This window comes from Dama dama, chromosome 1 (assembly GCF_033118175.1).
Source record: "Dama dama isolate Ldn47 chromosome 1, ASM3311817v1, whole genome shotgun sequence".
Lineage (NCBI taxonomy): Eukaryota > Metazoa > Chordata > Mammalia > Artiodactyla > Cervidae > Dama > Dama dama.
This window is the reverse complement of record NC_083681.1, coordinates 41,098,753-41,124,079: the sequence shown is the minus strand read 5'-3', so window position 1 is coordinate 41,124,079 and position 25,327 is coordinate 41,098,753. Positions and strand designations below refer to the sequence as shown.

The 25,327-nt window shown below is 33.5% G+C and overlaps 1 protein-coding gene across 4 annotated transcripts in view; it reads left to right on the top strand.

The window, feature by feature from the left end:
- The window catches only part of USP47 (ubiquitin specific peptidase 47), a 99,712-nt gene that overhangs the window by 61,045 nt on the left and 13,340 nt on the right, over nucleotides 1-25,327 (top strand). For 3 of the 4 annotated variants that reach the window (XM_061147693.1, XM_061147703.1, XM_061147675.1), the window contains 11 exons: nucleotides 7,668-7,763; nucleotides 7,849-8,001; nucleotides 10,425-10,592; nucleotides 12,309-12,440; nucleotides 12,872-12,948; nucleotides 13,503-13,558; nucleotides 16,101-16,213; nucleotides 16,931-17,035; nucleotides 20,009-20,216; nucleotides 21,705-21,820; nucleotides 23,775-23,894. In XM_061147693.1, the coding sequence (XP_061003676.1) occupies nucleotides 7,668-7,763; nucleotides 7,849-8,001; nucleotides 10,425-10,592; nucleotides 12,309-12,440; nucleotides 12,872-12,948; nucleotides 13,503-13,558; nucleotides 16,101-16,213; nucleotides 16,931-17,035; nucleotides 20,009-20,216; nucleotides 21,705-21,820; nucleotides 23,775-23,894 (1,344 nt within the window). The remainder of the gene's footprint in view (nucleotides 1-7,667; nucleotides 7,764-7,848; nucleotides 8,002-10,424; nucleotides 10,593-12,308; nucleotides 12,441-12,871; nucleotides 12,949-13,502; nucleotides 13,559-16,100; nucleotides 16,214-16,930; nucleotides 17,036-20,008; nucleotides 20,217-21,704; nucleotides 21,821-23,774; nucleotides 23,895-25,327) is intronic. The other variant, XM_061147684.1, reaches the window with a different exon arrangement.

The following is a 25,327-nucleotide window of genomic DNA, read 5'->3' as shown; positions in this document are numbered from 1 at the left end:
TGTAAATCTAATAAAATATGGTCTGGACCTATGTGTTGGAAACTATAAATTCTGAGAATAATATTTAAATGAAGAGACACTCTGTTCATTGATTGAAAGATTCACATGTTGAAGATGTGAGTTCTCTCCCAAATTGTGTAATTTTAATGAATTCCTTTCAGAATCTGACAAACTTTTTCAACCTCATTCTAAATAACATAAAATAGCTAGAATAGCTAAAAGAATTTTGGAAAAAGAATAAAGTAGGAGAAATCTGTCTAGTTGATTTCAAGACTTATTATATACTTACAATAATCAAGGCTTTCTGATATTGGAAGAATAAGCAATAGATCAGTGGAACATAATAGAAAACCCAGAAATAAATCCACACAGATAGCCCAGCTGATTTTTTAGAATTGCACAGTGCAGTTCAATACAAGAAGGATGGTCTTTTCAACAAATGATGTTAAACAGTTGGGTATTCATATTTACAAAAATGAACCTCTACTTAAACCTCACAGCTTGTACAAAATTAGCTGAAAGTGGATCATAGACTTAAACATAAAATGTAAAGTTATAAACTTTTAGAAAAAAATGTAGGCAAAAATTTTGTAGATACAGAGTTAGGCAATTAATTCTTAGATTTGATACCAAAAAGTACAGTCCACAAAGGGAAAAATTGACAAGTTGTATCTCAACATAATTTTTAAAACATTTGTCCTTTGAAAGCCAAAGTGAGGAAGATAAAAAGAGAAGCTGCAGACTGGGAGAAATTATTTGGAAAGCACATATCTGACAGGACTAGTATTTAGAATACATAAAGACATCTCGAAGCACAGTAATAGAAAACCCAAACAGTCCATTTAGACAGTAGGCAAAAGACAAAAGCATTCCATCTAAGAGCATATACAGATACCAAATAAATGCAGGAAAAGATATTCAACATCTCTAGGGAAATGCAAAGAGCCGGACATAACATAACAACTGAACAGCAGCAAAACGGAAATGCAAATTCAAACCTTACGGAGGTAACACACTACCAACAGAATGGCTAAAATAAAAAATAATGGCAGCACAAAAAACTGGCAACAGTGTGGAGAAACAGGATCACTCATGTTTTTGGTGGGAATGTGAAGTATTATAGGCAGTTTCTTATGAAGCTAAACATGAAATGACCATAACCTCCAGTAGTTACACTCTTTTGATTATTTATCCAAAAGAAATGAAAACTAATTACATGTTCATAATGTCTTTATTTTTAATATTCCAAAACTGGAATCAGCCCAAATGTCCTTCAGCAAGTAAATGGATTAACTGGGGTGCATACAAACCATAGAATACTACTTATTAATAAAAAGGAATAAACTGCAATACACACAGAAACTTGAATGAATCTCCAGAGAATTATGCTGCGTGACAAAAGCGAATCTCCAAAGATTACATATGATTTCATTTACATAACATTTTTGATACAACACAGTTTTAGAATTGAGAAATTAATCAATGCCAGAGCTTATAGAGTAGCTGAACCCAGGGAAAGGATGGGTAGGTGGTAACTATAACAGGACAACATGAGTGATCCTTGTGGTGTAGGAACTCTTCAGTCTTTTGCCTGTGGTGGTAGATAACATGAGCCTATACAGGTAATAACATTATATAGAATTTACTGTACACAGATGCACAGACAAATGAGTATACTGAAACTGAGAAGATTGGAATAATATTGGTGGGTTATATCATCAGTATCCTGACTATGATATTATACTATAGTTTTGCAAACTAGTTACCTACCATTTGGAGGAATGGCTCCATGTACAGGGGGCTCTGTATTACTTTTTATAATTGTATATGAATCTTCAGTAATCTCAAAAATTGCAATTAAAAGTAGATAGCTTAAGTAAAAATAGAATCTTTTTCCTACTTTAAAGAGAAATACAAAGTATATATTCTGGAAAAGATAGTTGACTCTAAGGAACACATAACTGCATATCAGTAGCACAGAATTGCTAAGTATATTAAAGTCAGTTAGAAAATAGTTATCAGTGGTAGTTCTAATTTATCTTCTGTGGTTCAGTTTGAAAAATAAAATATGAAATAGACAGTGAATGATGGAGAAACAATTTTATATGTAAGTTAAGAGTAAATGAGGATTTATAGGCAATACTGTTTCTTGGTTCTATCTTTTGATTGCACTATACCTAGATTTTCTATATTTCTTAATCAAAGAACTAAGGATATAAGAATTCTCTATATTCTATTCTGAATGCTGAAGATTAGGGTCTAAAAAGCTGTACAGTTACAGTTTGTATAATATATAAGGAGGTGTAAGTGCTAGGAAATAAAGCTATTATCTTCACTCTGGAATGATAAAAAACAGTTACAGTCAACCCAAAGCTAGTTTGGAAACATGACTCAAGAATAGTTTAACATGTAAATCCATGGCTGATTCATGTCAATGTATGGCAAAAGCCACTACAATATTGTAAAGTAATTAGCCTCCAACTAATAAAAATAAATGGGAAAAAAAAAAAAGAATTGTTTAACATACTCAAGAGGACAGCTCATGGTAAGCATGAGCTTACCTTGTGTGTGAGTGTGTATTAGTAATGGCACAGTGTTTGTATTGTGTTGCATTTTTATGATCCATGACTTGTTTTTTAGTATCTAAAATACAGTTCGGTATGATTTTGTTGTCTCATCACATTCAGTTCAGTTCAGTTCAGTCGCTCAGTCGTGTCCGACTCTTTGCGACCCCATGAACTGCAGCACGCCAGGCCTCCCTTTACATCACCAACTCCCGGAGTTTACTCAAACCCATGTCCATCGAGTCAGTGATGCCATCCAGCCATCTCATCCTCTGTCGTCTCCTTCTCCTCCTGCCCCCAATCCCTCCCAGCATCAGGGTCTTTTCCAATGAGTCAGCTCTTTGCATGAGGGGGCCAAAGTACTGGAGTTCATCACATTAAGTGAAGATAAATGTATATAACCGCATTAGCCCATACATACTTTATTTGTTGAATGAACAGATGAACTGAAACTAATATTTATGGCTAGCTAATCTTTATTTATAATTATTCTATTGGCAACTTTTTAAAAAGTGGATAGGAAACTAAAGAAAATTATTAGTGTAGCTTTAACTGGTTTGTGAATCTAAAGGATAATTTCAGCTGTCTGAATCTACATAATCCCACATGTCTTCCCCAAACCATAGGCAAAAAGAAACACTAACAAAACCCAACTGACCCGTACCTTTTGGATTATTAGGAGACAGAATAAATACGAGCTTTAAATTACCAGAAAATAGCAAAATTATCAAGTTCCAGGAGACCTTCCAGTATTGTTGCAAGTGTGTGTGTGTGGAGAGTATGGAATGGGACACTTTAGAGACTCCATGAAACAGAGGAGTGGGGATTGGAAGACTTGAATGAAGATGGAATATCCTTAAATGAGAAAGTACAGCAGTATGTGCCAAAATAGTGAACTCAGACTGGGACTTGGTAGTTTATAGCACCAGCTATAGAGAAGGAATTTTAGAGTGAGAAGGGTTAGGAAGTGACAGCTTTGGAGGAATTTTGCTTCTAGAGAAGGAGATAAACCAAAAAGGGATGATGCCTCTGAGTCATAGCAGTGAGAAGACAAGAAGAGAACGATTCTGCAAAATGAAAAGGGGACACCAGCCTCTTCTTCACCATTACCCATTCACAAAGTTGCACTTCACTAAGTTGACATAACGTACTCACAAACTAAAGAGTGCCACCCACAAAATGACTATGGGAAAAAATCAAACTTACACAGCACAGCTGTTGAAAGAAAACAGAATATATGTATTAAAGCATTTCAGTTGATGAATAAGTAGACATACACACACAGCCCTGAAAAAGTAACCCTTAAAAAAATAACCACAAAATAGGATACTGTAACACAGTACTCTGGACTAAGTATTCTCAAGCAAGCAGAATAGAACTTGGTATCCAGAAATTTAAGGAGAGAAATGGATTAGAAAAACAAAACAAGAAATGCAGTGTGAGCTGATCAAACTCAGGAAGGAAATTGAAGAAAAGATGAAACTACATTAGAAATGAAGAACTAGTTATAAAATACTAAAGAGAAAATAGGATGGAATGAAAGCTAAGGAAGAATATAGAAAATGAGATAAAGTGAAAATTAGGATCTCAAAGCAAATGATTGTAAAGGAAGACTGGCAAAGGAAATCCAACATAATTGGACTGTGTGAAGAATAAAAACACGGTAGAGCAAAACTTATAAACTGTAATCCAGGAAAACTCTGTAGGAATTGGAGAAGTTTAATCAACTTTTTGAAAGATTCCCCCCCTCCCCCATGCCTGGAAAAACAGATCTGGAATGATCAACTCAGACATATTTTAACAGACTTTTAAACTTGAAGGATAAATTGGACTGACTGGCATATTTTTGAAGAGCAACATGCAAGTCATAGCAACAGAATAGCAATTTCAAGAAAGTAAAAATTGTAAGCCAAGAATTTGCTATCTAGCCAAGTTTTTCTTCAATTATTATGGCAATAGAAAATCAAACTTTAAATATTGGGGGACTCAATGATTATTTTATCTGTAAACCTTGAGTTTATTAGAGGGTGAGCTCCACCCACCCAAGAGACCACTGGGGAAGCTTCAGCAAAAGGACCGTGAGCATTTAATATATTGTAGAATTAAGGACTAAATAAAACAAGGGGGAGGACATGATAGAAGAAAGTATGAGATACTGTATCTTAATGTAAAAAGAATGCTTCTCTTAAAAAAGGAAGAAAAGAGAAGGGGTTGTAGAATGAGGTCATAGACGGTTAAATGGGGGGAGATCAGGATACCATTTAAAATAGGCAGTCTAGACACTAAAAACTTAAGGAGGAGGAAGGGTTAAGAATACTAGCAAAAGTGTATATATATATATATATACACTAGTGTATATACACTAGAACAAAATTACTAACCTTCCTAAATACCAAAAGAAAATGTAGAAAAATAGCAAAGAAAAGCACCATGTAGAAAAAAACAGTAAATATTAAGTAGAATAATTAAAATACACAATAGTGACTGAGATGGAGCAAAACATTGGTCCTATTAGATATGGATGGGCTTAAATTCCCTATTAACAGTAAAAGATCTTCAAATTGACTTGTAAAACAAACATTAAAATATGGGTTAAGCAAGAATCCAATAATGGATGCTAAACCAAGGTGGAAAACTTGTTAAGGCTCAGTATTTTTGTATGGTCTCTCAAGTGTCTTCTTACAAATTGCTTATTAGTTGGAAAGAGGAAAAAGTAATAACCATATAGTGAAGAAACTGGGCAACACCTTGACCAGGTAATTGAAGTTAGTATCACCAGTAGGGATGTTAAGGACATCATGCACTTTGACTGTGATACCCTTTGAAGAATACCTCATTACTTAGGTAGTAGTTTAGTAAGGAAGGCATAAACTGAATCTAACCATGAGGAACATCAAACAAACTCAAATTTTGGAACATTTTATAAAATAACCTGGCCTCTTCAAAAATTGTTAATGTCATGAAAGAAAGTCTTTGAAACTGTTCTTATAAAATGAATCTGAAGTCATCCAAATGCAGATTTTGTTCCTGGATTTGATTCTGTACTGGATGGGGAGAAATACTGTAAAGGACGTTATTAGAGTAATTGACAGAATTGGAATATGGACTGACAAATTACCAATATTAAATTTTCCTGAATTTGATTAACTCCTTTGTTTTTATGAGAATATCCTTTTTCTTAAAAAGTCACGTTGAAGATTAACAGGAAAAACGTGTGTGAACCTGCTCTCAAGTGGTTTGAAAAAACACATGATGTGAATGTAGGTGGGAGAATGATAAAGGCAAGGTAGCAAAAGGTTAAAAGTTGGTGAGTCTGGGTAAAATGTTTAAGGGAATTTTCTGTTGTTCAAACTTTTCTCTGGATTTTAAGTTCTAAAAATTATAGCTCTGGCTGTGAACTATAAGCCAGAAATCAGTACATACATATAGTTTCATAAAGTAGAATTTGAGTTACATAATTTTCTCACTCTCCCCCTTTTTTAAAAATATATCAAGTGTTGTACCAATTCAGTTTCCATTTGGAAAGCTCAACTGATTTTTTATGTCTGTGTTAAGCTATAGATGTGATTGCTCTTAAATCTTCTTTTGCTCTTATGTTTTTGAAGAATTTGCCTTTTTCATACTTAAAATATGCTCTAGAAGGGAAAAAAATCATTTTCTAAATGTGTTCTTTTTATGACCTTCTGTAAAATGCTTGAATATATGTAGAAAAGCCAGCTATTTCGTCCCCTTCACCCACCCTATTAATGCTTCTTTGTGTTCTGAGGACAAAATAGGAGATGAGTGAAGTTAGAAGCATTTTGTGTATTTTTTCATAATTTTTTATCTTACTCCAGAATGAGCTATACCAAGCATTGTGCGAATTTTATACACTTGGTAGCTGTTTTTACAACTAACTCCATTTTGCCTGATCAAGCTCACTTTATCTTTAGAGGAACAACTTGTTCTATAGCAAAAAAATTTTTGAAGATATTTTGTCTTAGTGATTGCACTTCTTTTTCTTTATATGTAATAACTATTGTCAGACCATGTCCTTAGACCATGTGTGAGGAATAAAGGTGATACCAAATGAAATTGTGCAATCCCCCTTTATATGCTGTACAGTCCATGGAATTCTCCTCGCCAGAATACTGGAGTGGGTAACTGTTTCCTTCTCCAGGGGATCTTCCCAACTCAGGGATTGAACCCACGTCTCCCACATTGCAGGCAGGTTCTTTACCAGCTGAACCACCAGGGGAGCCCAAGAATCCTTCAGTGGTTATCTAACTTATCCCTTCTCCAGAGGATCTTCCCGACCCAGGAATCAAATTGGGATCTTCTGCATTGCAGGCAGATTCTTTGCCAGCCGAGCTACCAGGGAATCGCCAATCATATATATTGTACTAACTGAAACTTTTTTAATTGCAAAAAGTCAATGATGAAAAGTTTAAAACTTTATACCTACTGATTCTTTAACAATATTCATACAAGTTTCTTGCTTCTGTCTTAAAGCTGTATGGAGAAAAAGAGAACCACGTGGTTCCACTAGGTGAACAATCCAGGAGCTCTCATATTTTCAAGTGGAGCAGTATCTGACAAGCAATGAGATGGCTGCACAACGGTTTTCAATCTTTCCAATTAGTACAGTGGTGAATTACTAACTGACCCTAAATATAGTGATGAAGGAAAATCATTAGAAAGTGTACAGATAGTGTACACTTCAGAGCACTGTTTTTAACTGTGCAGTTTAAAATAGTCTCCTTTTATAAGAAGAATGCAGTGACGTATGCAACTGCTTTTTTAAGTGGGGAATTACTTTTTAATCTAAAGACTGAGGATCTGTTAGATTAGTTAGCCAAAAACCACAATGTAAAATCTAAGAAAATTAAGCAGAGATGACTGATGTGCAAGACCAAGAAACATAGCACTCATACAGAATGAAATAAAGTAATTTTTTGCTTCATTTTGTTGCTGATACTTTTTTCCCTTTTTTGTATTTGAATTCTTAATTTCCTAGCCATTCTATTTATGAGTATTTTGATAATTACAATTTTCTTATTTTCAGGACTTTATCATTAACATAATATTTCATAATAATTATACAACAATTTATTTTTTAACTAGGAAGAAGCATTGCATGCATTTATTCAGCCAGAGATCCTGGATGGCCCAAATCAATATTTTTGTGAACGTTGTAAGAAGAAGTGTGATGCACGAAAGGTAGATGCCATGTAGAAATTAATACTTAATTATCTGAGATAATATTCAGTATTCAGTAGATTCTCCCCACTTTTTTTTTTTTTAGGGTCTTCGATTTTTGCATTTCCCTTATCTTCTGACCTTACAATTGAAAAGGTTTGATTTTGATTATACAACCATGCACAGGATTAAACTGAATGATCGGATGACATTTCCTGAGGAACTAGATATGAGTACATTTATTGATGTTGAGGATGAGGTAAATACTTAAAAATTATACTTCAGTTTTGATCAGAGTAATGTGATATTTGAAAAGACAAGGATATAAACTCTAGAATTATTTATTTAATTTGAGTGATAATCTTATGTTTCATAGCTTTCTCTTTTTTAAAAAGCATGTTTATTTATTTGACTGTGCTAGATCTTGGTTGCAACATGTGGGATCTTTGATCTTAGTTACAGCGTGAGGGATTCCATGACCAGGGATCGAACCCAGGCCCCCTGCAGGAGGAGCTTGAAATCTTAGCCACTGAACGACCAGTCCCTTATATTTCATAACTTGCTTAGTTATTGAAACATAGCAGTCTAGAGATGGGCTGCATTTGTGTTTCTGGTACATGGTAAACAGAGAACAAATACAGTGTTTTGAATGAACAAGCAAAATGGATAATCTGGCCTTAAATTTCTTGTTTTGTCTTAGTGACTTTTTCAAGCATTAAGTTTTCTGGGTTGTTCTCATTTAAAGTTTTTGTTGTTGTTTAGTGAGTAAGTCATGTCCAACTCTTTGTGACCCCATGAACTGCAGCCTACCAGGCCGCTCTGTCCATGAGATTTTCCTGGCAAGAATACTGGAGTGGGTTGCCATTTCTTCTTCTGGGGATCTTCCCCACCCAGGAATTGAACCCATGTCTCCTGCATTGGCAGGCAGATTCTTTACCGCTGAGCCACCAGGGAAGCCACTTAAGGTTTACCAGATCATAAATTGGCTAGGTTGTAAAGCTAGATAATAAAGATATTTTTAATTAGTTTTTTAATTAAAGCTTTTAAGATAAAAAATTTAAAATTAAATATAGTTTGAGAATGAGACTTTGAGGGCACAGATAATGCTAATTAATTTCTTCTACTCATTGACCTCCCCAAATTCTCTGGTTCCTCTGTCCTTATCCAGTAAAGGATTCATAATGTCCCACTCTATTCATTTGGAAACTCTTCTAATTTAGTTATTAGGAATATGTACAGTCACTTAACATAGTTGTTACAGAGTGATGAATCTTTCTTATTCTCAAAACTGCCATAAAGCATTTTTTTCTGATTGGACTTCATCACAGTAGTTAAAAAATGCCTTTTCCCAGAGGCTCAAAAATAATTTCAAACATTCTCAAGTTTTATTTATGCTCTTAAGTATTAAGAGTCAAATTATTTTCTGAGCTTCACTTTCCCTGTCTGTAGTAAAGTAAGGATGATAATTGATTCTTATAGCTTTTCTAAGAAAAGAGTGCCTTAGATAGAGTAAATGTTCATTGAATGGTACCTGTGTCCAGGTAATAATTTTGAAAGGTTTAATTTAAAACAGTATCTCAAACACTTGTGCTTAAGCTAGGAAATCTATCCGTAGTATACCAAACTTTCAAAGGAGATTTCCTGCTCAAAGATAAGTATTAGATTGGTCTTCTTATATTCCTAATGTAGTTCTTGTAAAAGGAAGTCTTTTCCAAGGGAAAAAAACTGAGACAGAAGGTTTGACAGGAACTTTGAGGAAGTTACAGGTCCATTTCTTGGGAGAAGAGTAGGTGTTCTGGCTTAGTTAAAAGAGGTTTTGGGAATGATCTCTTTGAACTTCGTGTAGAATTCTAAAGTTGGTTTTCATTTCCATTTTTCCTTGAACCAGACTTTGTTGAAGAATGAAGACTATATGTTAGATGTAATCCTTACAACAAAATTCTTGGCAAAAAGTTGGTACTTACTACGTATTGCTTGGTTAATTCAAGAACTTCTATGCAGTGCCTTAAACTTATCAAGGGCCTACATTTTAAAGGAGAGTTTTTAAACTCTGTATTTAAAATATTTAAGGAGAAGGGAGGAAGGAGTTGTTTGAGGATTTCTAGGAAGAATTCTTTAAGTTAAATTTGTCTGAAAGAGATTTAAAAATCATAAAAGTATGGAAAAGTATTGTTTACTGTTGTTGCATTTCTGCCTCCTATAACTGGAGTATAAAATTCTTGAGAGAGACAGTATCTTGTTTTTCTTTCTAATTGTCTGTAATACCTAGCATAGTGATAAACTGAATTGAATTTTTGTTCAAGAAAGGATATGGTATTCTTTCGGGATTTGAGAACAACAGAAGCTCACTTTGGAGCTTAGGTTCTCTGCTTTTATGGTTTTTAATGAAAAAAATGATAGTTTTATACTGTTACTTTGCAACTGTAAGCATAAATGAGGTTTAGTAGAATTCTGAATCAATAATTTGTTAATAAGGATGTTAACAGAAATGGTTTTAAAATACACTTTTTTGTTTAAGGTCTCACTTTTTTAAGAGAAAATAAATTTGCTTAAAGTAGAATAAGTATTTTTATTAGCAGTAGTGTCTTAAATTTTGCAAAGAAGTTGACAGCATATAAATTAAAAGGTTTACATTTTCCCTTTATTTGCCTTATAATTGTAAGACAATTGTGTTTTATTAAGAAGTCTCCGCAGACTGAAAGCTGCACAGACAGTGGAGCGGAAAATGAAGGCAGTTGTCACAGTGATCAGATGAGCAACGATTTCTCCAATGACGACGGTGTTGATGAAGGGATCTGCCTTGAAAACAACAGCGGAGCTGAAAAGATTCCAAAACCTGGACTTGAGAAGGTTTTTTATAATTTGTGGTTTTTAGTTGAAAGACAGAATGAAGTAATCGCTGAGCTGCTATTATAATTCTCTTAAAGAAATTTAATTGCTACTGTTTTTAGGCGTATATGTGATCAAAATTAACTTTAGGAAAAACTACTTACATGTGGGAGCGTTGACTTCTGAGACACTGAACTGTAACTGGCCCTTGAAGTAATAGCAAGGCTCTAAATCTTATATCAGAGTTTTCTCATATAGCAAATTGAAAGCATTAGGCTAGATATGTTCATTTAAAAAATTCTGGCTGTAGAATCCTTTCTGAAACAATAAGAGAATTAATCTTTTTTAGATAGGGAACCCCTCAGTTTCCCTCCCCTGCCCTATGACAGCCCTTAAGGGACTTCAAAAAATGGTATAATTCCATGGATTATAATTTAAAAACTACAAGACTGAGTAATATCTAGGATAGAATTTTTTTGTCAGTGATTTTTAAGATTTTTCAAACTATTTCACATTTGTGTCATATACTTTTCTGAGGGTAGAATTACAGATCAAATGTCTTCAGCATGGTGTGAATAAATGAATCACCAGTGTGAAGACTGATCATGAATTCAAATCTTACACAGTCATATTAAATACAGGCTTTTTAAGACAGTATTTAAGAATGGAGTTTCACTTGCATAAATCTGTTTTTCGACCAAGACTGTTACTCTCATCACCATTACCACTACTCTTTACTTTTTAAAATTATCTGTTTCTTTCAGGGTAGATAGATGAGTGTGAATTGCTGTGATGAATAATGTGGCAGATATATCATAAGTTAGTATAAAGATCACTGCTTTCAAGCAAGAGTTGGAAGACTATTACTCAAGAGCTAAATCCATCCCTTGCTTGGTTTTTCTACATAGACAATTATGTCTTATCTTTTTTTTTTTCCCCTTTGTCTTGTTCCACTGGATAGGATTTCCCATACCGTGTTGAATAGGAATGGTGAGAGAAGACACTCTTGCCTTATTATTCCCAGTCTCAGGAGGAAAATATTCAGTCTCTCATCATTAAGTATGATATTGGCTCTTTCATAGATTTTATGGGGTTTTTTGTAGATGTTCTTTATCTGTTTTGAGGATGTTCCTCTCTTCCTAGTTTGTTGAGAGTCTTTATCATGGATGGGTTTGGGTTTTGCCAAATGCTGTTCTGGGTTCAATTGATTATGATCATATAATTTGTCTTCTTTAGCATGGTTTACATTGGTTGATTTTCTAATGTTGAAGCAGCTTTGCCTACCTGAGAGACATCAAATCAATAGATTATTGTATCACAGATACTACATAAATATATTAGAAGATGTTCAAAATCATCTTACTTGAATTTTTAAAAATGTTAGTTGAGATGTATTGATTTTGATGTGCATATCAGAATAGTCTCGTGTTAAGCATCTGCTTCTAAAATTTCAGACTATTTTCTTCTTTTTACATAAATAAATTTATATCTCAGTTATGCATTGTTCTAAAGGTGACAGCATAATTAAAATGTGAAGGAATATGTTGAATGAAACTTGTGGTATATAAAATTATGTGGTGAATTACAATTTTAATGATCTTGGAGAAAAGTTGATTTGCCATAAATACATAGGACAACTAACATATTACCTCACTGTGTTTTAGTAGAAATTAAGAAATATACAAATTATGGTTTTGTGTTTTTCCTCTGCTCTGAGTTACTTTTTTTTTCCCTTAGAATTCCTTGATCTATGAGCTCTTCTCCGTTATGGTTCATTCAGGGAGTGCTGCTGGTGGCCATTATTATGCTTGCATAAAGTCTTTCAGTGATGACCAGTGGTACAGCTTCAATGATCAACATGTCAGCAGGGTAAGGAGGAATTTTTTAAGATTATTATTCTGAAAGACAGGAGTAAGGATGTTTCTCATCAGTAGAAGGGTTTATTAAAAATGGGGGACAGTCTGTCCAGTGAAGCATTTTAAGACACATACCTAATCAGTCTTTTGTTTTCGGTAAATTTCCTTTGTTTATTGTTGTTATCTTCTTATTTTGTTTTATTTTGAGCTTGTTGAGTGTTGTAGAGATAGATTCCCAGTTTTCTTCTTGGCTTGAGCCTTCATGTGGGCTGCCTATTTAAGAGGACTAGAAATGACTGACCATTAGTAGCCACTGATTATGATTACATTTTGAGAAATGGTCATCTGTGTGGTCTGTTTAACTCTGAGGTTAAAACTTGAGTTCATATTGACATAAAGGTATTAGATCGTACCAAAAAAAGTAAGTACTGTAACAACTTTTAGATAACACAAGAGGACATTAAGAAAACACATGGTGGATCTTCAGGAAGCAGAGGATATTACTCCAGTGCTTTTGCAAGGTAAATAACTTCCTAGTTTTACTGTTCATAAATTAGAATTACAAGCTTTTCAACATTTTATGCATTAAAAAGATTTAACCCAGGGGTCGACAAACTGTAACTTATGGGCCAGATTAAGCCTGCCTGCAGTTTTTGAAAATAAAGTTTTATTAAAACACCACCATGCTCATTGCTTTAAATACTGTATGTTCATCTTTTCCCACCACAACAGCAGAGTTGCCCACAAAGCCTATGACTTTTACCATCTGGCCCTTTTCCTTAAAAAATTTGCTGACTACTGTCATTCAAGAACTGTCATTCCTTTTCTGTCATTCAAGGACAAAGGTTTTCTGAAGATTTTACTGTGTTACCAAGAGAAGACAGAGGATTTTCTCCTAAATGTGTCAAAGTAGTCTTTTTGCCTAGAATATTTAAATCTGAACCTGTTCAAGAACACATTATTTTTAATTTTTTGAAACAAAAAATTTCTATTTAAAGTAAAAATTTGATGCTAGCAAATGGAATCTTTACAGTCGACTTTTTGTCCCCATTAATCATTTTTATGTTTCTACTAGCTCCACAAATGCGTATATGCTGATATACAGACTGAAGGACCCAGCAAGAAATGCAAGTATGTTGACATATAGTTACTTGATTTTTGTTTGTGTTTTTTAAAAAAAATTTTTTTTTTGCAAGCTTTATAAACCCAGATAACTACTTTTAAATGATAGGACTATTAAATTTTTTTATGTGTAGAAGATTTAATTATAAAGATAGTTTTGAGGTAATACTAATTGGTAAAAGCATTTGGGAAAAAGTGGAACTTTTCTTTGTAACACACTAAGAGACAAAACTTAACTTCCTCTGCATTATGTACATTGGATATTTATTTCCAATAAGATTGTATTCTGTGTAGTTTGGTGCAGTGATGACAGTCCCTGATCTGTGTAGCCGTCATAACTCACAATTTGCATGTCCCAGAGAAAATTATTTATTTAACTTTTCTAAGTCTTAATTTCCACAAATGTAAAATGGGGATGTTATAGTTTTTTTTTTTAAGTATTTTATAGCCTTGTTATAGAAAATTGAGATACAATTTTAAGCATTTCGTTTCATACTAGAGTTAAATATCTTTGCTTTTTTGCTTAAAAAGCAGGTAAAATTTTAAGAGTCGAGTATGCGTCCTTTATTATATTTTAATTTTACTAAGAATCCTAAAAATAATTCTGTATACAAAGCATGTGGATTTGCCTTTCTTTTTTTTTTTTTATTTTATTTTATTTTATTTTTTTTTTTATTAGTTGGAGGCTAATTACTTCACAACATTTCAGTGGGTTTTGTCATACATTGATATGAATCAGCCTTTTTTCCTTTTGTAATTGCTACTTTAAAAAATTACAGTTCCTACATTTTCTTGCTAACTCTGATCTTGACAGAAACAGTATTTGCAGATAGGTATATGATGTGTGTGTGTGTGTGTGTACACAGAGATATATAGACAGGTGATACGTCTGCTCATATTTTCACAATTAATATAATCATTGTCTTTGATTTCAACATATTTCCTTTGTTTAGAAATTGCCATACTATAAGTAAGTCTTTTAAGCAGTCTAGTTAATGTTTTTGTTTACATTTTCATAAACCCTCATGAGATTGTGAATTCAGTTGTTGCAGGGCCTAGGACTTATTTGTCTTTTCACCAATGATATGATTCAGGGACTGCTGTATAAGGGCTCTTCAATAATTTATAATGTAATTATAGGAAAGAGAAAAAAGAAATTACAATGAGAACTCATTTCAGAATAGAGATTTCAGAGTAAAAGTGTCCATTCTCACTTTACACATAAAGAAACTATACCCAAAGAGTGACTTGTCCAAGGTCATAACTGTCTGGAGATAGGACCAGGATTATAGTTCACGTATCTTCTGTGGCACTCGGTATCCCATATGCTTTCAGTAGTGCAATAATTCAACTTTCTTTCATCTGCTCCTCCCAACTCTAGTTTTGTGATAAAGCACCAGGGGGCACTGTATGTATAATGTGGAATATTTTTTAAATTAGAGCTCATTTCTTAAAAACATTGGATTTTTGCCTTCCAAAGAGGAGTGGTTTTTTTTTTTAATATAAATTGTTCTCTCTTTTTAATGCCCAACAATCATTGGTTTTATTAAATAGTGTCATAATCTCATACTGTCACTTCTAACACTTTGAGTTACATTTGAAGTTCTTTGATTAGAAGGCAGCTGGGAACTTCCCTGATGACACAGTGGATAGGAATCCGCCTGCCACGGCAGGGGACATGGGTTCGATCCCTGGTCTGGGAAGATTCCACATGTCATGGAGTGACTAAGCTTGTGTGCCACAGCTATTGAGCCTACACTCACATATTGCAACTACTGAGCCTGCGCACGTGCTGCCACTATTGAAGCCCGTGCACCTAGAGCCTGTGTTTTGCAACAGGAGAAGCCACTACAGTAAGAAGCCCATGCACAACAAGAAAGAGTAGCCCCTGTTCGCCGCAACTAGAGAAAGCCCACACAAAATAACGAAGACCCAGTGCAGCCAAAAATAAATAAGTAAATTAAAAAAAAAAAAGAATTGTGCCTCCCTTATTAAAAAAAGGCAGCTAAAAGACTACTTTGAGAACAAAGAAAAGATGATCATATCAGTGAATAATAATAAAATAAATACCATTTGTAGTAATAGAGTAGCAACAGTATTTATTGCATTTCATTATATCCCAGGTAATAACTCTTTGTAGTATGTGCTATTAATTAACTGAAAAAAGCCAAGGTTTGGAGAAGTAAACCTGCCCAAGGTTGCACAGTTTTGTGATAGCACTATTTTAAATCAGAAATGCTTTTATTTTCAAGTTTAAGGGAGGCTTTTTCACTCTAAAAATCTTAATTTACATGCTAGAGTTGTCAGGAGCCAAGAGGTATATAGGTAAAGATTCGGCTTTTTTGAGACCTAACCATGTGTCATTATTACCTACCTCTTCACCCTTGTCTGAAAGAAGTTTGTGTTCCATGTTGAAAGATTGATGTAATTGAAGTAAATTTTAATAACAGCTGTAGTAGAAGTATATTCTCTGGAAATACAGTAGAACAAAATTGTATAAAGGAAGCTCAGTCTCAGTGGCACTGTTTTACCCTGTTTTTACCATTAATAGAATTTCTAGAAGTAGATGAGTATCCAGAACATATTAAAAACTTGGTGCACAGAGAGAGAGAATTGGAAGAACAAGAAAAGAGGCAACGAGAAATTGAGCGCAATACATGCAAGGTTAGATTTCCTAATTTACTTTTAATTAAAAAGTGCTGTTAAACTTTGCTTAACTGCATTTCTCATAACTTACTCATTGAGTTGTGTAATCATTAAGCAGTGTAACCAACTATATTACTGAGGTAAAGTGATTTTATTTTATGCATAAAAAACCAGTAATGTGATAATAGTGCTGGTAAGGTTACAATGAGATGAACTTTGTAACATTCTCCTATAAGAATAAATTTATAAACCTTTCTGTCTAGCATTTGCATTAGATTTATCAAGAGCCTTAAAGCATATTTATAGTCTTTCATATGATTCTCTTAAAAAATATTATATAATGAAATAATTACAGTGCAGTAAAAATTTCGACTACCACAGCATTCTCCACAGTATTTTCCAAATTAGGGAAAAATTGGAAACAACTTGAATGTTTATCAGTAGGAGAGTGATTTCATAAATTGTGATACATGCTTATAAAGAAACATATAGTTGTTAAAATGAATGATTTTGAATTTTTGGTAGTGAGACAGTATCAGTTTTTTTTTTTTTGACAATATCAGTTATTAAATGAGATAAATAGACCTGAGGGAGAGTGATCTCAGTTATATTTTAATATATATTGAATATATTTTAATATTAAGAATTTTAATAATTTGATTTAAATACTGTCTACAAAAGTAGTTTGATTTATGACTTATTGAGTTAATGATATTTTACATTTACATTTTTTAGATAAAATTATTCTGTTTGCATCCTGTGAAACAAGTGATGATGGAAAATAAATTGGAGGTTCATAAGGATAAGACACTAAAGGAAGCAGTAGAAATGGCTTATAAGGTATGTTTAATTGTACTCTTGGCAGTTAATTATTGATATCTTACATAATGGTACTAACATTTTCCCAAGTTTTTATTATAGTCAGTAGTAGTATAAGCACTTGCAGTAGCTTTTTTTTTTTCACTTTCAGTAGCCCATTAAATCCTATCAATGAATCTCTTAAGGAGCATAGTTTATACCTCTTCTTTGAAATGTGATTCATTGCTTTTGAGAACTTTCTCACTCTGAAAGCCAGTTAAGCTTTCTAGAACTAAGAAATAAAATTAGAAACAAAGATATTTATTTATTCTTTATATTCAAATTGTTTTTGTTTTTTGTTGCTAAGTCATGGCCTACTCTTTGTGACCCTATGGACTGTAGCCTGCCAGGCTCCTCTGTCCATGGGATTCTCTAGGAAAGAACACTGGAGTGAGTTGCCATGCCCTCCTCCAGGGGATCTTCCCAATGCAGGGATTGAACCTGTGTCTCTTACGTCTCCTGCATTGGCCTGCAAGTTCTTTACCAGTAGCACCACTGTAGCAGGTACTTATTGAATGACTACCATATGAGGCATAAGAGAACTAGAATGAACAAGATAACATGAGGTGTTAGAGGTACCAAAGTAAGCAAGATAGGCTCACTGCCTTCATGGAGTTTATAATCCCACTGGGGGAAAAATGGACAAAATATTTAAACACCACAATATTTAAATATTTAAAGATAATTTGCAAATATCTTATTGTTTAGATGCTATGAAGTAATTCAGAAGTATATTAAGGTTATTTAATCTGAGACTTAAACCATGAGAAGGAGGCAGCTGTGCAAGAAACTGGGGAAAGAGCGTGTGTAAAAACTAAGGTGAAGAAGTGCATGATAAAGAAGCTGAAAAAGGAGGCATTGTTTTTAGATCGTCTTGAATGAGAATAGAGTGGCATAAAACAAAATTAAACAATTTTCTCAGGATAGAAATTTTATTTTATTCTAAGGATATATAGTTCAGACCTAGAGAAAAAATATGCAAGCTGCATCATTTCATTTATATTTATGAATAGAACCAATGAAAAAAATAAAAATAATTCATAAGATCACTGGCATTTATCCTCAGAGTGCTGTGTATAACCCAGCACAGCCTGCACCAGAATCACATTCCTATGAAAAAACTAATTCTTGCAAATAAATGTGAACTTACGTTTTGGCTCCTGGGATTCATACATTTTAAATGAGTACCTCAAGTGGAATTTTTGGACACACAAAATTTGAAAACTTCTGTTACATACCTGGTCTTTCATAGCATTTCATCAGTATTGAAAATTTATACTTAATTGTCACTGTTTTAATTAATGTTACTGTCCCTCACTAAATTTTAAGCACTTACAAGGGTGAAGAGTGCCCTGATTTTGCTCACAGTTGCATTTCTACTACTTTTACCTAGTCAAAATCGGATGGGTATAGGCATGAACAAATAATAAATGGATAAATGTCTCTGGGTTCACCTGATTAAAGTAAAAATCCTTTAAACATAATGGTGGACTGCAAGCAAAGTAATAGTGAAACCAAATTAGACTAAAATGGAGAAAATGTCTTAACAGGTTTATACAGTAAGATCAATCAGTGATAGTGGTAAGGGTAGTTTACAGTCCATCAGGTGTTTGTTTGTTTGCTTTTAATTTTTATTGAAGTATAGTTGCTTTATAATATTGTGTTAGTTTCCCTTGTACAGTAAAGTGAATCAGTTATATGTATTACGTATAGCCCCTCTTTTTTAGATTTCCTTCCCATTTAAGTAACCACAGAGCATTGAATACAGTTCCGTTTGCTATACAGTAGGTTCTCATATTCCATCAGTTTTTAATGTAGGGGAAAAAAAATCTTGTCTTAAAAATAGAAAGTAAAAGCTCATAAAGGTAAAGAGTTAAATAGAAGAGAGAAATTAATCTTACATAAGAAAGGTAAAATTCCATTTGTGGGGTGTGAGTGAGTAGAGTAGAGGACAATGGAGACAAACCAAGGTTTACGCACTTTGTTTAAAGTCATAATCACACGCCGTAGATGAGTATGAAATGCTCCTAAGCAGTCCTGCCCTGTGTCGCTGGGAGGTTCATGCTGTGCTGTGCTGTACTTGGTTGCTCAGTCCTGTCTGACTCTTTGTGACCCCAAGGACTGTAGCGCGTCAGGCTCCTCTGTCCATGGGGATTCTCCAGGCAAGAATACTGGAGTGGGTTGCCATGCCCTCCTCCAGGGCATCTTCCCAACCCAGGAGTTGAATCCAGGTCTCCCACATTGCAGGCAGATTCTTTACCATCTGAGCCACCAGTAAGCACAAACCTTGAATGAGTGTTAAATACTTCTAAGCTGTCGTACTCTTATTTCTCTGAGAGGTTCAGTTCCCACTTAAGTGATTGTTGCATGGAGTGTATGCCATCTACAAGTGACATGGAATAGAGGGGAAATTTTTGATAGAAATTCCTATCTCTGATTTGTTGGTGTTCTGTTGGCTTAGATTGCTGGGGATGGTTCAGAGAAGAGTGGGGTAGCACTTGTGAAACAGGAAGGCCTTTGTGGTAGCTCAGTAAGGCATGCTGTCCTCCTGTGCTTAAGAAGAGCACTACCAGATACATGAATTACCAGTTTTTCTCCAGATTGGGTTAAGATAACAAAAGATGCATGTTCTAGTTGGTTGTTTTCCTCTTATGTTTCCAGGTTAATTGTTATAAAGCAATAGCTTACAGTGCATTAATTTTGAGTGCATCTAAAGTTTAGAATGTTAACTTTTTAAAAGTCTTTAAAATATGTTGGTATATAGGTTGTATAATTTGAGGGATAATGAAATATGGTTATTTTAAAATACCATTTAGGTCATGCCTTTGAGCTTTGGTGCAAATCATAAATATATATGGACTTCATTGTTTGTTAGGACCTCTTGTTAGTACAGTTACACATCAGATTAAAATATATATATTTTTTTCTTTTTCCTTGGGTGTTGTATTCTTTTAGATGATGGATTTAGAAGAGGTAATACCCATGGATTGCTGTCGTCTTGTTAAATATGATGAGTTTCATGATTATCTTGAACGATCATATGAAGGAGAAGAAGATACTCCAATGGGTCTTTTACTAGGTGGAGTCAAGTCAACATACATGTTTGATCTGCTGTTGGAAACAAGAAGACCTGATCAAGTTTTCCAGTCTTATAAATCTGGAGGTGAGCATTTTTATGGTATCTTGAATTGTAAAGGACTTACATTTTCATAAAGTTTTCTGTTTATAGAAATTATTTTTAAGTTTTTTACATGTTCTCAGAATGTATAATAATTTTGATAGGTTTTGAAGTAGTAAGCAACAAACCTGGAATTAAATTCTAGACTACTTTCAAAAAACTATACACAAAATTTAAAAAACAAATAACAAAGCAAAAAACAAAAGTCTTCAGTAGGATTTTTCTTCTCCAGTACTAAATCATCCTCCCTTCCTACATCTGCCTCTGCCTCTGCCTCTCTCTTTTTATAGAGAAGACCACGGCCCAAAAAAGTGTATTCTCATAAAGTCTCAGAAGTAGAGTCTTCCAGGGTCTCCTTGAAGACATGGTTCCATAACTCTTTCAAATTCTGTTCTTCTGTGGATCTTCCACACCTCCTTTTTTTGAAGCCTCCTCTTTCCAAAGTAGATTAAGTATGGTATTCTTTCAAGAGCTTCTTCAGTCATACTCCGCTCTATCCATAAAGAGTCCCTTTGGAGCATTTTCTTTCAGATTATTTTTGAACTAGACTGTAGAGATTATGATAAAAGTATAACATTGGTCAGCAAAATAACTCACTTTTTAAAAAGAGAACTCTAAACGTTGTTGTGTATTATGACACTTATAATCTCCTTTATTGTTTAATAGTCAATACTTTAGAATAATATTCAAATTTAGATTAGCTACATTGGGGGAAATGGAAGATTGACATGTACTATGTACAAGAGATTAAAACAGTTAAAGCTGGAGAATATCTACTAAATCTAGTGATTGAAGATCATTTATTTTTCTGGTGACTGAAAGTTAAGTTATATATGATATCCTGAAAACAGGAGAGGAGAAGATGGCATTAAGTTGTAACATGAAAACTTTTAAATCAGAAAACAAAACATGTAAACCAAAAGCTTTTCTGTTGAATTTTCTATAGGATATAGAGAATATTATTTTGAGAAGAAGTCTTTGATTATGAACAAGGTCTTGAATTGTTTAGTGAAGGTTGTAAAAAGCAAGTAGGGCTTCTATGTCCCCTTTAGTATTTGTTTTCTCTAGTTATTTTCTGTTAGTGTTGTGGTTTTGCTCTGTATTTTAGAACTTTGGATATATATTTTTACTATGCTTAAAAAATTTGACAGGGGTAGTATTAATATTTTATAAGGAAACAAAGCATGTATTTTTAAAAATCACATTTTGACTTTTGCCTTTTTTAAAGAGATCTGTAAGAACCTTTTTATTAGATTTATTTTTTAGTTCTTTATATATATTTGTAATGTGATAAATTGTGAAAGAAGTGTTAATTGTATTATGCATGTTAACATATACATCTACCATTTTGACAATTAGAAGAACATTATCTTTGCTATCTGTTAGAAACACATTTAGAATGCATTGCTAATGTGAAATGCCTTTTTAAAAAAGAACCTCCATTTGTGTTTCTGTGTTTTTCAAATGTGACAGAAGCAATGGTGAAAGTTCATGTTGTTGATCTAAAGACAGAATCTATAGCTGCTCCCATCACTGTCCGAGCTTACTTAAATCAAACAGTTACAGACTTCAAACAGTTTATTTCAAAGGTAAGTTTTAAAATTGGTCAATGAATATTTTTAAATGCCTGCTATGTACAAAGCACTATGTGATAGTTATAAGATGTAGGAACCGATATTTACCTCAAGAAGCCAATGTATTTATAGCTTGGAGACAACTGTAATTGGGAGAAAAGGATACTTCATATGGAAGAAACAGACTGACCTAAATGTGAAGATAAGAAGTGTGAAGCAAGTGCACGTAGCAATGACATGTGTGTTTGGCTGGATCATTGTAAAGTACATGCCTGGAAGCATAAGTTCACTTTATCTCATGGCAGGTTTTTAAATGTAAACAGAAAAGTTTGGACTCTGTTTAGTGTAAGCAGTAGGAAGTAGGTTGGTTGGTTGGTTGTTTTTCTAAGTACAGTGTTATGATATGAGAGCTATGCTGTAGTGTGGCAATTCGGGCAATTCCAGACTCATGTTCCCAATGGACTGAGGGAGGAGTCAGGAACATTATTAATAGATGAGGTTGTTGAAGTAATTTAGGTGAAGACACAAGACCAGAAATGAAAAGAGTGGAGATTGTAAGAGTGAATCTATAAATAAAATTGGCAGCACTTGGAATTGCTAAATATTAGGGCAAGGCAGGAGCACAGAAGACCTGAGGAGTTTCACATTGGGGTAACCAGAAAGATAGTGATAAATGAATAAGTAGTAGAAGAGTAAGCTGCTATCAGTCACATTATGTGAGCTAATAGTAAAGAGCATAGGCTCATTCAGAATTTTTGAACTGGAAAAACATGATGATGAAACATTCAGATTTCCTTGAATAGAAAAACTGTTTCACTCCAGAGAAAAGATTATAATCCTTTCAGGGGTGTCGTACTCTGTAGAACATTGAGCACACAAATATAGGCAAAATTAACCCAACTTAGGGTCCTTTGGTGTGGTGGAAATTGTTCAGAAATCACAAGTCAAAAAACTTTCAGCCAGTCATTTCTAGTTATTCATTTTATGGTAGTGTTGTCTTTTATCTCATCTGGAATTTTTTAATGTCTATTTTAACAGAGTTGTTGTGAACATGAGTAAAATAAATAAGCGCTCTTTTTGTGAAAAAGTGAAGTATTATATAGAAGTTAGTTATTAATTATTACTATGTTAAAATACTTCCAACACTTTTGCCACAGTAATAATCAGAGGAAACAAATCATACTTTGAAGTCATAGTTTATGATTAACTGCTCTGTTTTATAGTTTAATCTAGAATACGAGCACTGAGGTAGAATACAAAAGAAACACATGCATTTTCTTCCCTGAAGAAGCTTATAATTTTGTTGGGGAAAAGTATGTCTATAAAGTATAAAGACAGTCAGAAAACAGATGCCAAGAAATTTAGTGTTTATAACTAGGATGCCTCAGAATTAGTCATCATTAACTATACAAATGAAGTTTTGTAAAATGTAAATTATTTTTATTTGCTCATTTCATGAGAAATTTCTTAAGTGACACCAAAAATTAAGGACATGGAATTTTAGAAGAATTTTAAAATTTACCTACTAATTTAATCTCATTTTACACAGAAAAATAATTGATTTAGTAGAAGTATTAACACAATACAGAAGACCTGATCAAAAGTCAAGAAGTTAAGTGGTTTGACATCAGTTCTCACAGTCAGTTACTCAGTTTCTGTGGAATCATCACCTCATTTACTTCATGAGTTTGGGAGAAATAGAACTTGTAGTGAGTAATTGTTACTTTTAAAATAGTTTCAGAGCATACATTTATAAGTGATTTTCTGTTCTCCTAATTTACAGCCTAATTAGTGGATAGGACTAATGATGTTTTTTTAAATTTGTAAATCTCTAGTAAGATTATTTTTCTCTTAATTTTCTTTCTGATGTTTCTAAGAAGAACTCGGCATTGTCTTATTTTCCCATATTTCCAAGTCAAGCATAATTATTTTGAAAAAGTACTTTTTAATTAAATCGCTTTCATTTTAGGCCATCCATTTACCTGCTGAAACAATGAGAATAGTGCTGGAACGCTGCTACAATGATTTGCGCCTTCTCACTGTGCCCAGTAAAACCCTGAAACTTGAAGGGTTTTTTAGAAGTAACAAGGTATGTCTTTTATTTTTCCATTACTATTTTCTATACTGCTCTTCACCATTTGTCTGAAATTTTACCTTTTAAATTCTCACATCCTTCCAGTAATTACCTATCTTTATAGTCAGGTCAGGTCATGCTTCTTTGTCTTCTAAGTGAATCTTGCTGGTTCTCCTCTTTGCCTTGTTCATGTGCCACCCCAACATGTAGTGTTTTCCCCCATCTCCCTACATTTATTTTTCAAGCCCCCAATTAGTCCTGCCTGTCTGGTGGAACCTTGCTGACTAGTTCTGGTCACAATGATTATGTCCTCTGAATTTTGTTCATTCTTGAGCTTCTCGCATAAAGCGGTACTTCATGGTGAGTCTGAAGCATGCCTAGAGTACAGACAATTCTTATCTTGGGTTCACTCCATGTTATTCCCTTTGCTATTTGTTATTCCCTTTGTTATTCCCTATCTCTAGAAGGAAAGAGAAAGTTCATGTTGGTCTTTTTGTGGCATCTCTTGGTATCATTATGTTTCCATCATATCATTTTTCATGTGTTTTTATTCTTAATGCTATTGGTTTACTCTGGATAAACTGTAGCAAAGTTTCTTCGATTACCATCTTTTATTTGTCACCATTTCTAGTCTCTCAGATCTTAGGAAAGATTGATCTTTTGTAACATCTAGCTCTTTTTTTTATATATTGTTTTATCAATTTTGACGTGTAATTTTTATTCACCTGTAGTTTCTTCCAGTACTTCTGTGTGGTATTTGTATATAACATTAAAATCTCTAATCTACCCTAATACTGTTTTAGGCTAAGGAGTGGGAAGGATCTAACTTAATTTTTTTCCTTAAATGGTTAGCTTATAGCCCTCATTTATAACATTTATTGAATAACATTTATACAAAATTCAAAATGCTATTCATAATTGCCAGATATATATATATATATGCATTTCACTTTTTAAAATTTTATTATAGAAAATTTCAAACATACGCAGAAGTGCAGAAAATAGTATAATGAACCCTTATGTACTTATCACCCAGCTTCTATAATTATTAAGTCTTGATTCATCTATATTTAACTAACTACTTCCCCTAGATTATTTCAGAAACATCCCCAGCATCATATCATTTCATCTATAAGCAATGAGTATATATATCTATAAGATGAGAACTCTTTTAAAAACATAACCACAATTACATTGTTACACCTAAAAAATTAACAGAAATGCCTTAGTATTAACCAGTATCTAGTCAGTGTTCAGATTTCCCTGATTATCTTAAAAAAATTTTTTCAGTGAAATTTGCTCAAATCAGAATCTGAATAAAGTCCTTAATATCTCTTAAGTTTATTTTAGTCTAAAGCTTTCCCTTTATGTTTGTTTTCCTTGCAATTTATTTGCTATAGAATCAAGTCGTTTGTCCATAAAATTTTTTATAGAACTTGGATTTTGGT